Source organism: Gambusia affinis, linkage group LG11 (genome assembly GCF_019740435.1).
Source record: "Gambusia affinis linkage group LG11, SWU_Gaff_1.0, whole genome shotgun sequence".
NCBI lineage: Eukaryota > Metazoa > Chordata > Actinopteri > Cyprinodontiformes > Poeciliidae > Gambusia > Gambusia affinis.
The window spans coordinates 22,061,356-22,077,363 of NC_057878.1; the positions used below are offsets into that span (position 1 = coordinate 22,061,356).

Here is a 16,008-nt window from a genome sequence, read left to right on the forward strand (position 1 = left end):
GCAGTAATCTGCATAAAGAAAATCATTATATGTTAGTAGAAATTTTAATATCATTGAAATGTTTTTTAAAAACTGTAGAAATCTGTCTTATTGTACCATAGTTTTCCCTCCCCACCCCCCGTAGTTAATGATTATCTCACTGTTTAATAGTCGATCATAAACACTGACTGATTAAATGTAAAAATATGGAATTGACTTATAATGTGTTTAATTGCTACCTTTACCTATTTAGTAGCTTGGGACTTCTGTGTATTTTAACAATAAGAAACAAAAGCAAACAAAGATCTCACATGGAGTTCCTCAAGGCTTCATTCTAGTAGTCTTACAAATAATCTCCTGATCTTACAGCAGTTCTTAAATATGCTGTTGGTGGGCAATATGTTATTATTGTGTCACCAAATTACTGCAAACATTCAGTGAATATATACATATATATGTTTTGTATTTGTGCAGGGTGCAAAATGCGGAGAGGGAGTCCGGAGAAGAAACCTGTTGTGTGTTGTCCACTGGGGGAACTGGCAGGACTCTCCTCCCCCTCAGCCTGTAGACAGAGAGCTGTGTGGAGATGTGCTGAGGCAGCAACTCCTGCAGGAAATGGAGCAGCCATGCTTCGTCCCCTGCCCAGGCAAAGTCGCTTTACTTTTATTGGACTCCCATATTTGCTCTTTTAATGTATTGGCATTTTGTTTAGAAGAACAACCAAACAGCTTAGGGAGTTAAATCAGATGGTACGTAACTGCATGACTGGAGAAATAATTTATTAGTGGATCAGTTGTTCCAATAACTGAAAACTCAATATTTTTGTACCTGATTTCTAAAATATGGCCCTCTCTTTTGACTAGTTGACATTTTCAGACTCCAGGTAATTGCAAAATCCATAAAAGTCATAATTTTACTAATGGCCCATTTTACTGAACATAATTCGTTTTGTTCTCCTGGATAAACACTAGAAGCCATTTCTCTCTCATAGAAATAAATGGCAGAATTTTGACTTAAAAACATATCTCTAGAAGTTTGTTACAGTCTTAGCAATTAAACAGATAACAGACATTGTAATCAATGATTTGAGATTAGTTGTTTCTTCATTGATTAGTGTAATAAGCCACAAGCAAATAAAGCATGAAAAAATATTTTGCGTTAATTGAAATAATTAACAAATCACTCCGCCTCAAGCAATCACCTAGTCCCTGGCAATCATTCCACTTATCACAAACACACAATTAATGCCAATGGGAGTGCTGCATGGGGAGAGTGTGCAAACGTAATAAATTTCCATTTGCAAAAATAAAAGCTACATCAGAAGCAATATAGTCTGGAACTGGGGTACATTGGACTGAGTTTATTCTCTATTAAAGCTAAAATCATTCATACCCCTGGCAGATTTAGATTTTAATTTGAATTCCTTCAACCAACAACCTTATTTCTCACAGGAAATAAGATCAGCGTTAATAAAACTGTGTAAAAGGGTTGTTAATTTTGAAAATCATATATATTTTATTGAAAAATGCCATGGCAAAAGCAATTTAAACCCTCATTCATAAGTGGAAAAATTCTTGTTGTCATTACAGCAATCAAACCTTTCCTATTATTGCTGAGTAGGTTTTTTGCATTCGCTACTCTTACAGTGATTATTTCATCAGTGAGGAGCTACAAATCTATAAGGTTGGAATGGCTACTTGCCATCACCCTAATCTTTAGCTTTGTCCATTGATTCTGAATGAGTTTCAAGTCAGGACTCTGGTTGGGCCACTCCAAGACATTGAGGTTTCTTCATGAAGTCAGACAGACACATGCTGGTAAAAGGTTACTTTAAACTGGAACTTATCCAGGGTTTACTGTAATGTAATACTCTCAGAAAGATTTTTTTGTTTCTTTGATGATTTTATCATTAAAGCTCTGTAGCACTTTTATTATTATTTCATTTTTAAAAGTTGTTTGGCCTTATTTTGTTGTTAGATTATTTTTACTGTATTTATGTTTTAGAAACTTTTTCAAGGGAGAGTAGTTTCGAACAAAATCAGCACGATGAAAACCTTTTTTACTTTTTATATACTAAGATGCAGCATGTTTTTCTGTAAGGATAATGGCTCTGTATTCTGTTTTTGCTTCTTCCTTTTTCTTTTTTTTTACTGGTGATAAAATAGTGATCTGACTACAAAGCAATCCTCATATGATATTTTTCCCATATCGCCCACTTGTGCTTCCATGTCTCTAACTGTACTTTGGGTGGTTCAGTATAGCTGTTGGCATGCAGTGTCCAATTATCTGAAAAGGCGGTTCATCTTTCAGCTTCACCTTCTCACATGAAGGTGGTGTATGCAGACTTATTTTGTTTTTCTGCCCATTTTTCACTAATCAGCATCTTTGTTGAGCTATTTCACATCCAGGCTTTGATTGTAAACTACAGAATAGTTGGTTCTTCAATATCAGGTGTATCTCTGGTTTTAGACAGATCAAAAACATTTTTAAAAATAATGTTTTTTAAATATAAAAAACATTATTTACATAATTATATAAAACATAATTTTTAAATATTAAATATAAAAATGTTCCGCTCAAAGTCTATGGAACAACAACAAGGGAGGACAAACTCAAAGTTCTTCATCTTAACCTCAAATCCACATAGCTGAAACTCAGATGTAGCTTGGTGTTCCAGGAGGGAAATTACCCAAAATACACTTGAAACTAATTCTGAAAGCAAAAAATAATCTGACATATTGACTTTAGATCTGAGCTCATCCCTATTAAAACTTTGTAAACTGTGCTTAAAAAGGCAGGAAAACATTATTTTCAACGATTTCTATCACATCTGCCATGAGTGGTCAAATATCCAGATGGAATACGTCTAACCTTTCACTGTGGTGAGCTTCTTAACTGAACTGTAAATTAATCAAACAGTTTGCTATAACTCGATCATTTTGTTGAGTAAACAAAATGATCAACCATAATCTTTAATTGAATCTGTACATGGTAAATGATCAACCTTTTCATTACAATAATCACCATAGAAACAAGGAGATTGCATCTCACCAATTCGCTGATGTCATTTAGTGACAGTGGAGGTTTTTTATTTATTCCTTAAGCCAAAAAATGATCATTTAATTATTTTCAGAAAGGCAGCAGCTGGCCAGCTGACAGCTAGTCTGCTTTACTGTCAACGTTTATCTCTCTACAACGAAGCTTTTCTGTGCATCTTTGCATGGCTGCTGCACAGGTAGCAAAAGATTTTAGTTCATTTCAGTACTTGCTATTTTTACAAGACACAGTGATTATCATTGATGAAAAGGCTTCTCAGACCTTCGATCTTTCCTTGTGAAGCCTTTTGTAAGGCTTTGCTATGAAGAGTAAGTGGTTGCCTGTGTTCATCTCTCTCCTCTGTGATCCTCTGCTTGATTCATCGCTCAGTCCGCCGATGCGGCGAGTCTTGGCTGAACATCAGAAGTGTTAGATGCTAAGGGCAGACGTGTGTGTGTGCGTGTCTTCATCGTGCATGTGTGTGTTTGTTGGTGTGAAGGTGCCAGCAGGTGAAATGTAAGGTCCAGCAGAAGTGCAGTGGACATACATGCGAGATGTAATGTGCAAATGCGGCTTAAAGCTGTTTAATGCGGCTCCAGCCGCAGCATGTTCCTGCAGATGAAGCTGTGTAAGACAAGAGCTGATGGAGTGTGTGTGTATGAAGATGAAAGATAATGAGATGCCCGAGTTCACAGATAGTCACTAATGGATGTTCAAGGCAGAGAATCAGAGGCTTTCTCAGGCTGAGAGACAGTGCCTTTGGATGATATTATCGCTGCAGGAAAACCCTACCAAGCGTCACAAAGGATATTTGTGTTTGACATTCAAGAAAGAAAGTCTTCTGTATCATTTATTGGCTCACACACACAAAAACATCAACCAGCCTTTGTCAGACAAATAATTTCCTCCCCTGGGAGACCAGTTTCTGTTATCTTCACCGGTTTCGCATCTTACTTTAAAGTCTGACTATGAAGATCATATCCATTATTCTGTTTTTGCATTTAGAACATACTCTCTCAGAGATGTGTTGTTTTTGATTACTACTTACTATGCTACTTCATATAGTTGGCAATAGGACAGAAGAAGATTATTTTGTGGATCAGGATCAGTCTGTGACTTGATGTTTTTTTTATTATTATTATTTGTTCAGGTGATTGCCATTTGACACAGTGGTCCACCTGGAGCTCCTGCCAGCTGATCTGCCTGGAGGGCCGCAGTTTTGAGTCGACCGGTCGCCAGGCGCGATCCAGAGCTGTGATCATTCAAGCCATGGAGAACCAAGGCAGCTGCCCCAATCAGGTCTTTGAGACCCAGCCTTGTAAAGGTATGAAGGAAGATTGACTTCTACTTATTTTCACCAATAAACTGATAATCGTCTTCATAATATAATTAAATCTCTTTACCAAACATATTAAAAGTTTTTTTTATATAAACGCCTTTAAATGCTATTGTATATTTAATTTAACTTTAGAATATGGAAACAGATATATCCATTGATCCTGATAGTCAAGGTTTTTTGTATTTGTATATTTGTTTCTGTTGTAATAATTGTTGCTTAAACTCCTCCACACGGCTGTTTGGAGTTTGATTACCAGTTCTTGGGTTGTTTACTGCATGCCTTGCCTTTCTTCCCAACCAGTTACTAATGACTACAGGTCACTACTACCCTAATAACCTTTAAAAATGGCAGAAAAATTGTTGAAACAAAAAACTCTGTGTGTGTATTTATGAGCAAATATCTTTCCTGGAAAACTTACTATACTTTTCAATGAACTTCTGCATTTTTTGCTTGATGGTTAGACAATTTAGATGAATTCAACAGCATTTATTTTGCTGTCCAATAAATTTCCATTAAACTCCAGCTACACACAGGAGGGCTGCTATAAAGATAAAATATTTCAACCTTTGATCTTTGAAACTATCCTGAAATGTTTATTGGGTTGCATCAGGGCAGTGCTGCCTTAAGACTGCAATGGTGGAGTTGTGTTTGCTACCTGAGAGAACACTTAGGACGCAATATGGATTGAAGATGTCTCCTGGGGTTTTCTAAACTGTCTGGTAGAAAAATAAACTAAAAGATTATATAATAAAGAAGGTTTTTAGATTGTCAGATGTATTGTAAAATGTAATTTTAGGAGTTGTATTGTAGTGTTATCCCTTATCAGACATTAATCTGATTGATGCATTTATTGCTAAAGGAGCAGTCGTCTCTGTCCTTGAGGGCTGCCAATTGAAATGAGTCCCTGGTCTTGAATCAAATAGCTAAATTGCTTCCTTGGCATGCAGTCAAGCTTTACATGACTCTGGTAAAGAGCAAATAGTTGAGACAAATGTCTTGAAGGAGAGCTGGATCTTAAAGTTGCAGGAACTGGGTTCTTTAGGACTTGAGTTTGAGACCCCTGCTGTGAAGGGGGATTTTTAACACTCCAGAACGCTCAAAAAGGTGCAGAGGGAAGACTTGACAATACCTGAGCAGAAAACGCTGAACTCAAAGTTAGGTCTATTGTACCGTTTCTACTTATTTTGGGTCAGCCACAACACAGAGAGACTCAAGAACGTATTGTTGCATGTCTGGAACAGTGACATGCGGTCAGGGGAGGCAGGTGAGGCAGTGCCTCACCAGCCATCATGGAAAGAAAGAAAATATATAATCATAAAGTAATTTAAATTGTTATATTCATCCGGTGGTTTGTACTAAAAAATATTTATTTTTCATGTAGCTTCACCAATTTCGATTTTTATTTGTTCAAAATCGCTGAATTTTCTTATTTTCCCATTCACACCTTGGATTGCGCAACCCCTGGCTCTGCGCTGGCTGCTAAGCGGAGAGCATGTTGCTGTCTGGCGTCAATAAAATGGTTTAAACACATTTAATATGTGAACTTATTTCCAATAATTTAGCTTATGTATATAATGTACAGTGCTTTTTGTCACCAACTGTGTTTGTGTAACGTGTTTCGTGTAATGAGCGATTATAAACGGCAGAGAACAGGTTCGAGGTGAGGCAGGCAGTTCTCTTGCCTCATGGCAGGGGGCGCTCAAGATCCCAGACGTTCGTCTTGTTCACTCCTCAACTGCCGAGTAAGTGACAGCGAGCTAGGCTAAACGATTCGGGAAGCAAGTCAAGTGCAGCGATAGATTATAATAGAGATAGTGATTTTTTGCTGTAAGGGGATTTTTAACACTCAGAACGCTAAAAAGTTGTGCAGAGAGGAAGACTTGACAATACCTGAGCAGAAAACGCATAACCTGTAAACTGCTGTCAATCTATGCATCTATTTGCAAATCTGATTCTGATGACGTCAGTGCCTCACCAGCTATGAACCTCACCGCACGTCACTGGTCTGGAAAATAGTTGGTTGTATGTCCCACATGTGTTGAATTTAGAAAAATAAAGAAGAGAGACTTTTGATCAAGAATCCAATGTCTTTAATGTCCCTAAGTGATTAATTAACCAGATGTTGTTACATTTAAGTCTCACTCCTCATTATTTTTCCGAAACAAGCATCCTTGTTCTTTTTTCTTATTTTGCATGTGGTCATGAATGTCTGTTCTGTTTTTTTGCAGAACACTCGAGTTTGTGTTTTACTGCCAACAGAGCGTTGAGATTCAAATAGTTATAAAATCCTTGGCTGTATCCGGCCCCAGAGTGAAATTCCTCATCACAAAGGCCATGCTGTGTTACACAGGGTCATGCTGATGGTTGCGTGTACGAGCTTGAATTGGACATTACCGGTTTATGTTAGTTATGTGGGTTTTTTCTTGTTCCTGCTGATGCCTATTCTATTCTCACTCCCAGTCATTTAATCAGCAATAAGTCGGCTTTAATGCACTTGGATACAAGAAAAAAGGGAACCTTATAGAAGAGTGATGGGAGAGAGGATGCAAAAAAGCTTTGGCAAGCATTATTAAAAAGCTCCTATAAATGATTTAGACGTAGCTATTATTGTGATTTTTTTTACTTTGCTTTACGAAAAGGAACAAAAAATCAATTTAAACCAAGTTTTAATCCAGATACTTAATACTCACATAGTGAATAGGTAGCATCAGTGCTTAAATAGAAGTTGCTGGATTTTCATGTTTCTTGAGGGCATTCCACCTCTAACCCAGAGGCTTTTTCACTTCTGAACACGGCTTGCTTTATATGTAAGCACTCTTTTAAGCACTTGTAATGCCCAGGATGGCTGAGCATCAACAGCAACTTGGACAGAAATAACAAGGTTAGTTTCAGCTGCTCCTGTAGCCAAAGTGCTCCGATGGCAGCAAAATAGGTTCCAGTAGGATTACAGAAAATACATTTAGGGAAGCATTGAATTTTATGTGCGATTTCTCGTCTCCTCCTTTTGTAAAGCTTTGATCCACCTAGACCAATTTTAATAAATACAAATATCCTTCTAGCAACTAATACAAGAAAATACAATTGTTTTTTTCTTGCCTTTCTGCTGTGAGCAGATTTTTGTTGTTTTGTTTGTGGTCAAAGGTCACACAATATGAATAAATAAACAATCATTTTACTTCATTAAGCAAACTTTCACAATAACACTTACCTCAGTCACTCTACTAAACATGACTTACTGCTGAAGAGAACATGCTACATAAATAGGCAGAAGAAGAGTCTACTGGGAGTCTACCCTTTGTACATAAAGGCAATTTTTCAAGCCTATTTTTGCATGATTTACAATTAATTTGCAGCATTTTATTTTGCCAACATATTTGGGGTATTCGTCCTTACCATTATACCACATCATACTGAATTGCTACATTGCTAATGCAGAGGTCCCTGCAGCATATACGTCACTACCTTGACTGTGAAATGTCCAAAAGGCTGCCAGCATTTCAAAATCCAGAAAAGAACAGAGGTTGAAAGCCCAAATAAACAACTTTGTCTTTTTGTTAAAGCTGCAGTGGGAGTTCTGAGGAAAAACTGTGGTCTGAAATTCTGAACAAGTTTCTCCACCAACAATACAGCTGCAGCGTACTGGCAAACTTGAGCTTGATGGTACAAACTGAGCGGGGGAAGGGTGTGAGCATCGCGTAGAAGAGTGTGATTGACAGTAAAAAGACTTTCTTCCTGATTCTGATTGGTTGTTTCTGCAAATGACAGCAGGACCACTGGGCTCAAAAAGGAACATTGTATTTTTTCACGATGATTTGTGTTATATTCTACTGTAGGAAAGTTGATTCTATTGTTCTCAAAAGCCATTTTGTCATTTCATCTCTAAATGTATTTCTGTTTACTTTGTGCTTAATGTTTTTTATCACATATGTTTTTAATGTTTACCTTTCTTTATACTAAAAACTTTGATTTTTCTTATATTTTATGATCAATTTTGTCAGTTTTTGCTGCTTTTATGACCATACCACAGCAATTTTATTTATAAAGCTCTTTTAAAGAGCAGCAGCAGCAGCAACAAAGTGCTGCACAAAGAAAACTATAAAAATTCAAAAATAACAGTCAGGTATAAATAAGGCCTAGGGACAGTAACATATTAAATAGAATACAACAAATTAAAGTAAGCAAGGTCAAACTATGTCTAGCTAATTATTGAAGGCCAGATAAGTAGAAAAGGCTTTAAGAGGAGTTATAAAAGTAGTGAAGGAGCCTCTCTAATGTGCAGCAACTATTATGAGGCAGCAATAGAAAAAGCCCTGAATACCTTCATACACCCAATAACCATAATAGCCTTCCTTTTTTCTTTTTAATCTTAACACATAGAACTTAATGTTACACATAAGTTCAAGTATATTTATTTTAAAATTGTACCCACTGCAGTAACCCTTCTGTGGAACTTCAATTCTGTATTTTCTGTGTTGTTACTTTGATTCTATTTGTAAGTTTTTTTCTAAATTGCAGCTTTGTGTGGCTGCACTTTTTTCAGTCCGACTAATCAGTTCTATCTGTCTTTGTTTTGCTCTACAAATCAACCTTTCTATAGATTGTCTCTCAGGAAAATAAGAGCTTTGATTGCAAAAAGAGGCCCATTTTATATATTTCCAACCAATTTTACCTCGTTTTATCCAAAGTTGCCACTGTCTCGCATGCTGCCTCAGTTGAGGGGTTTCTATTTTTTTCCCTTTTTGTCCAATCTTTGTAATCATTATATCTCTTAGCTTTATAATAGAAAGGTGTAAGCCTGAGGGAAATGGAGGTTCACAGCTATTGGAGCCTGAGAACAGTTGTGGACACCCAATATAAACTGCTAATGAGGATTGCATCTATCTCTCTGCCATTGCTACAGGAGGAAAATGCCACAGTTACGAGTGGAAAACAGGGGGATGGACAAACAACGAGAGGCCAGTGTGGTGTCAACGCTCAGATGGTGTTAATGTCACAGGTGAAGACTTACAGTCTCCGGTGACTGCTCATAGATAGGTTACAATATCTCCTAGGAAAACGGTGATTTTGCCTAATTCCTATATGAGTTCATCGGCTGAACGTGTGCTATTTCTGTTTGCACTGACACACTTGAACCCTTTTTCATTTCATGTTGTATCATATGGATGTGTGCCGCATTAAAGAATAAGTCTGCAGCTCTAAAATGAAATGTGCAGCTCAGACATGAAGTGAATCTCCTTTCATTCATCTCTGAAAACTGTCAAACTGAAAACTTTTTTTTTTTTTTTTCAGAACTGGCTGAAGCAGGTGGTTTTGAGTTACATTTAGAAGAAAAGAGCACCTTATTGGATCAGGAGATAATAGGAAATGCGACATCTGCAAAGAGCTGACAGTGCTGAATTGCAAAAATATCATCTTTAGAGATTCCAAAACTATTAAGCTGTCAGTGGGCTTACTTCTACGGACAAGATCTCTTCCAAGATATATAACAAAACTCAGATGAGATTGAAACTTTCTGTAGCACCATATGGACTGTGCTTTCTGTCAGTCACAAATTCAGACAAGCATGAAGGCAGAGATGAGGACACTAGTAGCACTTATGTTGCAAAATCAAAGATTTTAGGCTTCAGATTCAACTCAGACTCAAACTCTAAGACTAAAGTCTCATGAAAAATTCTTATCTCATGTTATGAGGAGTGAAAGTAGACCAGGAAGTGTGGTTCATTTGAGTAAATGATTCATGATTAAATTGAGTAATAATGTCCTGATGAATGTCTTTCAAACTGAGCTATGTATTACAGCGGACCCTCATTGTTCAAAGGGAACAATGAGGGTCCGCTGTAAAATAGCTAAAATCTACAAATACTTGAGAACCACTTGAAAAATGATTATATTTGCCAATATTAGTTAAAAAAAGCCCAAACATTTGTTAATATGCATTAACAAGCTCAGTGGAAATCTTAGCACTACTGCAGAATCTGACATCTAAAGTTTTTCTTATCTCCTCTCATCAACCATGTTTTAAGTTGTATCGTGCTTAGCTGTTTCAGCGTTGTGAAAACTGACCATATCTTAGTTACAGTCTTTCCTCCAAACAATTTAAATCAACATTTGAAAACTATTCTGTATTTGTTCATTCAAAAATTAATTTGAAGTTCTGAAATAATTAAGAGTGGCAAAGCAAGCAAAAAGGAGATAGATAGGTTTTGCTAAATTCTTTCTGCTGTTAATGAAGTTTGCTTTGACATAGATAGAGGCATATTTATGTCTTTAGATGGTAACTATTGTATGTTTTGACAGCCATTCATAGTGTCTTTGCATGTTGAATGTTCTGAAAAAGACAAACAAGTAAGTTATTTGTTTAAATAAACTGAAAGATGGTCATTTGATTTCATAACTTGTATATATTTTCTTTCTAGGCAGGCTAGACAGCATACATTTGATGTGAAATATTAATTTTAGTCGCTAAAGACTTGACTTGCTTCTGACTTGGCCAAGCTGACTTCTACCAGTGCTTGAAGATTCACTCACACAGAGTAGTTTTAGTACAGTGTTCTAAGACAATTTTACACTTTATTTGATCTGCCTGTTCCCACACCAGGGTCAATTGATTTCTTTCTTTTCCTCCCTTTTTAACGCAAGTAATCAATAAACCGCACTGTGCTGGGATGCTTTCAATCCATATAAATATAATCACACATTTGTATTTATAGGAAGTAAACCAGCCTCGGAGAAACAAAACAAAACTACGACTGTTGTGGGAATAAAAAGGCTTTAGGCTGTAAATAGTAGGCGAATGTGATCTTATCACTCCAAGGAAGTATTTCTGGCAAATATGAAACCAGAAGGGGAAACAAAATGAAAACCTGCTTTGGCAGGGAACCCAAAAGCCCATGGCATTACTCTTTGATATTCTGACATGCAATTTTCTGTGTTGGAATTAAAATGTTCACCAATTGATCAGGGACCTCGATAGGAACCCGAACCCATTAATCAGCTGTGACAGAGCATTAATTTGCTGATCAATGGGTAAAGGAACAGAAATAAGAATGTGTTGTCTTCTCAGGGGGTTGTTGTCCACAGAAAAGGCCCACTACCCTTCGACACTGCCATCCTCCGTGCACAAAACCCTTCTCGCATTGCACGCCGGTAAGATTGCTGTGTTTGGATCAGGAAGCTGTGGTCTCTGGAGTTTTTTGTGTTGTTTTCTGCTCACATACTTCTTGGCGGGAGGCTGCATGGATCGTGATAGATGTTGTTTTTAATTTCCTAAAGCAGGCCATTAGAAGCTAATCGGATTCATTTAACTATTTGTGTCAGTTAAGATGTACACCTGTGAGGTTGTTTAGGGTGGGAATTTTGGGGTGGGGAATGAGAATTAATGGCCACAGCTTGATGTTATACTGCCCCTAAGAGTATCCTCACGTAACTGCACTGCGCGTCTTGTAAAATGTGAAGTAACAATTGCAGTAAATGATCCTCTTCTGTTTTTTGGTACCTTTTTGTGCAGAGTGGAGTGTGTGGGTGTGAGAAGGGCTACACTGAAGTGATGACCTCGCATGGCTTCTTGGACTACTGCACCAGAACCCCCGGGGTGGACAACAGCAAGAAAGCCGATGTGAAAACTAATTCTGGAAGATTAAAACCCCGGCCGTCTCAGTCCAACGACCTCTTCAGCGAGTGGACCATAAGGCCCGTTGGCCCAGGTACTGAAATGGAAATTATCTGCAACAATCAATCAGCATGACTGACATTGTTTCTGCTTCTAAAAATACCCTTCTTCCTGTAAAATAAATGGACAACGGGAAGAGCAAGTGTCTCTATGGACCTTCCATAATGGCTAAAAATTAATAGGGACCAGATAATGTAATAACAAATTAAACACTTAATTTTTTTTTTTACTGAATTTCCACACTGAATGTACCAGTATTATGTTTATTTAATTTCCCTTTGGGATTAATAAAGTATTTTTGAATTTAAATTAACTTTATATTAAATCCTAAAATTAGAAATGACAAGAAATTTCTAAAGCAAATATTTGTCTAAAAAATCATGTGACAAGCATGTTCAGTTTGGCTGTCCTGAGAGTAAATGGCTCTTTAGGAACCTTATCCTGTTCTAGGTCAATGTCTTTGCAGTACTCCTTATTATAATCTGTGGGAAAAAGCACAACGGACTTCATTCAGTACCTTGTAAAAGTATTGAAACCTCTTGAACTTTTCAACATTTTGTCACATTGCAATCACAGGATTGTGTGTGTTTCATTGGGATTTTAATCCTGATAGATAATTTAAAAGTTGAAGAAAACTTCTAAATGGTTTTTAATGGTTTATTTTGCATTTGCTTTTATTTTGTAAAGAAGAATGGATGACGTTTTCTGTTAATCATGTGCAAAGCTGGTAAAGAGACGCATCAGACGACATTATTTTCTTTCCACTGGACAAGCATCCACTTATTTCAAGTGGTGTCACGCAAACTCCTGCTAGAGTTGTAATATGTCAAAATGTGCAAATGGTTTGGACACTTTAGCAAGATAATTTGACCAAATTAAATATCTTCATGCCGGTATGTAGGAACAGAGTTTCATGACCACCTAAACAATCTTTATTTAAAATCTCCCTTTTGATTACACAGATGGAAGAGTAAAGCTGTGGGTTTACGCTGTAGCCATCGTTGGATTCATTGTAGTACTTTTCATCATCACGCTGTCATTCCTGATCTGGTATGTCCAATTCCACTCTCTTCAAAATGTTTTGCCATGTACGATTGTTAAAGCAGGAGCTTCTTTGTAGGTCTCTCTCTCACACACACGCACATACTTGGTATGAGAAAAGCATAAACATGGGGAGACAAAAATAAATTTCTTTCCTCCAACACAACCCTGTCAAGTATGAGTTATACTCCTCTACACTACTTTGTCTGTTGTGAGCTTCTGTTATCAGTTAATGAAATTCTTTTTAAAGACTGAAATCAAGTTGGACTGCCTTGTGCTGCACCAAGCTACATGCTTTCTGAGCTTTTTGTGTCTTGTCTCTTGGTGTTTTTTAGCAATCCATCCAAAACCTCTAAGGCATCTCCTCCACCGCAGAAGCCCTTGACTCTTGCCTATGACGGCGATGTGGATATGTAACCTGGCTGCTGTACCTCATGAGGACATGACTGGCCTTGGGCAGGATTCTGGCCTCGTTTGCATTGTTGCCAAGCACGTACCCCGACCTGCTTGAGCCGGGTTATGTTTGCGATAGTAAAGCGATTTGGTCTGCTGTTGACGGCGCGGAATATTGGCCAGATCAAACAAGCGGAGCCAAAGCCAGTTGAGCCAAGACTGAGACATGGACCTCTAGATCCTTTTTTCTATGACTGCCTGCAACATGAACACACGGTCCAAGCACCATTTGCAAATGATGAAGCAAGAAGACTTTCAGGCACTAAAGACAAAATGAATCCACAAGTGAATCTACTGTGGAGGTTTTTGAAGTGTCAACAATCAGAGGGACCACATTCCTTTGTTTATTTTTTATTTGTTTTGGAGATGCTCCAGTCTGTAGTTATGCATTCTACTGAAAGGTATTTTAATTTCTCTCAATAGTTACTGAACTTTGTGAAAGGTAATGTCACAAGCTCTTTGGATAAACTCTTTTATTTCTTATTTTCAAACAAATAAGATGGTTTATGCACTACGTTAGTGCTGATTCTTTTTTTTTTCTGATGACTTTTCTAGTGTTTTAACCGTAATTCAAGTCTTAATTTATTTTTGCTGTCTGATTGTGTATTATTGATGATGCAATATGTTGTGTATATGTGGAAACCAAAATCAAAGCCTGCCTCAAGTTTAAGGACAAATGTAATTCGGCTATTTCTTCGTTCTCACTTGACTCCCAGCCATACAAAATAAAATTCAGCAAGAAGTTAATGTCATTTTTACTTAATAGGATACCATTTTGGTGCATTTTAGAAGAAAACAATAATTATAAAAAACATGTAAATGAAAAGATTGGAAACCAGCATGATTGAAATCATACCTCATGCACAGTTTTAATGTGATGCAAAGATGTGATGCAAAAATCACAAAGATGTTGGCTGGGTTACTCATGGTATCAGGCATAACATTATGACCACAGGCAGGTAAAGTAAATAACACACACTCTTTCTGTGTGAGGACACTTCTAAATGAGAAAGATTTAGGTAGGAAGTGAAAATGTTCATCAGTTAGAAGCAGAAAAAAGTACCGTAAGTGAGTGAGTTTGACAAAGGCCAAGTTGAAATGGCTATTCAAATCGGTCAGAGCATCTACAGAACTGCAGCTTGTGTAGGATTTTCCCAGTCTGCAGCCATCAGTATCTATCAAAAGAGGTCCAGAAAAGGGGACAGTGCTGAAGTGATTGCAGGCCCAACAGAGCAGAAGACTGGCTACTGTGGTCCAACACAACAGATGAGCTATGATAGTCAAAATTGCTCAATTGCTGTGTTTCTGTTATTGTAACTGAGTAATTTTGGAGTATGACTCTTGATAAAATCCTAATGGGTAATAAAAATATTCTGATTGTAGATATTATTCACTGGCCAGTGATCCCTGCCAACTGATTGTTTTTTTCATCAGAAAATATCTATTTTTTTAACCTTTATTTTACCAGGATAAAAACCGAATGAGAATAAAAACTTCCTTTAACTCGCCTTTAAGCAAATATTTGTCTTTAGTGAATTATTTTGAAAATATGGTTGTCTCTAAAGTGACTCTGGTGCCAATCAATTGTTTGGCCTGGCTAGCTGTATGAATATTTTTTTGGCTACACCTCTGTTTATTTAGGCTCCAAAACTCATTTTCTTACAGTAGAGACCAATAAAATCTTTCAAAAAATAACTTTAAACCATCAGTTGTCAAACCTTGAAAGTGGAAAGAAAGTCTCGAAAATAGAGAACTGGATCACAGAGCAATAGAAGAAAGTGGCCTGGTCTTTGTATCAGGTGGATGGCCAGGTTAGTGTGTACTGCTGTATGATGTATGCTGCACCAGTGCTGCAGACCATGTACACCACTGGTGCAGCCTTATGGCTGTGACATCTTTCAGCAGCATAATGCGTCCTGCCACAAACCAAGAATGGTTTGAGGTGCTGACTTGGCTGCCAAATCCCCAGATCTCTGTTTAATTCAGTATGTGCTGGACAAATAAGTCCAATCCACGGAGGCCTGACCTTCCATCTTACAGGACCGAAAAGAGCTGCTGCTAACATATTGACTCCAAATACCAGAGGATCCATCCAGAGCCCTAGTGGAGTCATTGAAAAGTTGATTATTTTCATTATGTCAACAGGTTAAGGCTGTTCTGGCAGCAGCAGGGAGACCAACTACTACTAGCCAAATGGTCATAATGTCATGTCTAATCTGTGTCTACTTGTTTTCAAGAAAATTGTTCATAATTTTTTCCCTTTTAATCATTAGTCCATACACTGTTTCAATTAACTAAAAAAATAGTCAATATTTTGTTACAGCCTGATGAAAAGATTGCAAATACCAAATATTCGTGAGCACGTAAACTATCTTCACTCTCAAATCTGTGGAGTTTTCTGACTTTCAACCCAGTTCATTATATTTTCCATTTATTTTCTCTTGCAGCTCAGTGCAGCTATGATTTTTAACAAGTCTGAGTGGATCTTAAA

At 37.3% G+C, this 16,008-nt stretch overlaps 1 protein-coding gene across 2 annotated transcripts in view; it reads left to right on the top strand.

Annotated features, from left to right (window-relative positions):
* The window catches only part of thsd7ba (thrombospondin, type I, domain containing 7Ba), a 149,478-nt gene extending 135,219 nt beyond the window's left edge, over positions 1-14,259 (top strand). For both annotated transcript variants that reach the window (XM_044131882.1, XM_044131883.1), the window contains exons 24-30: positions 454-625; positions 4,166-4,339; positions 9,255-9,350; positions 11,418-11,500; positions 11,862-12,057; positions 12,986-13,073; positions 13,400-14,259. In XM_044131882.1, the coding sequence (XP_043987817.1) occupies positions 454-625; positions 4,166-4,339; positions 9,255-9,350; positions 11,418-11,500; positions 11,862-12,057; positions 12,986-13,073; positions 13,400-13,481 (891 nt within the window). In that variant the 3' untranslated portion in view covers positions 13,482-14,259. The remainder of the gene's footprint in view (positions 1-453; positions 626-4,165; positions 4,340-9,254; positions 9,351-11,417; positions 11,501-11,861; positions 12,058-12,985; positions 13,074-13,399) is intronic.
* The last annotated feature ends 1,749 nt before the right edge of the window (positions 14,260-16,008 follow it).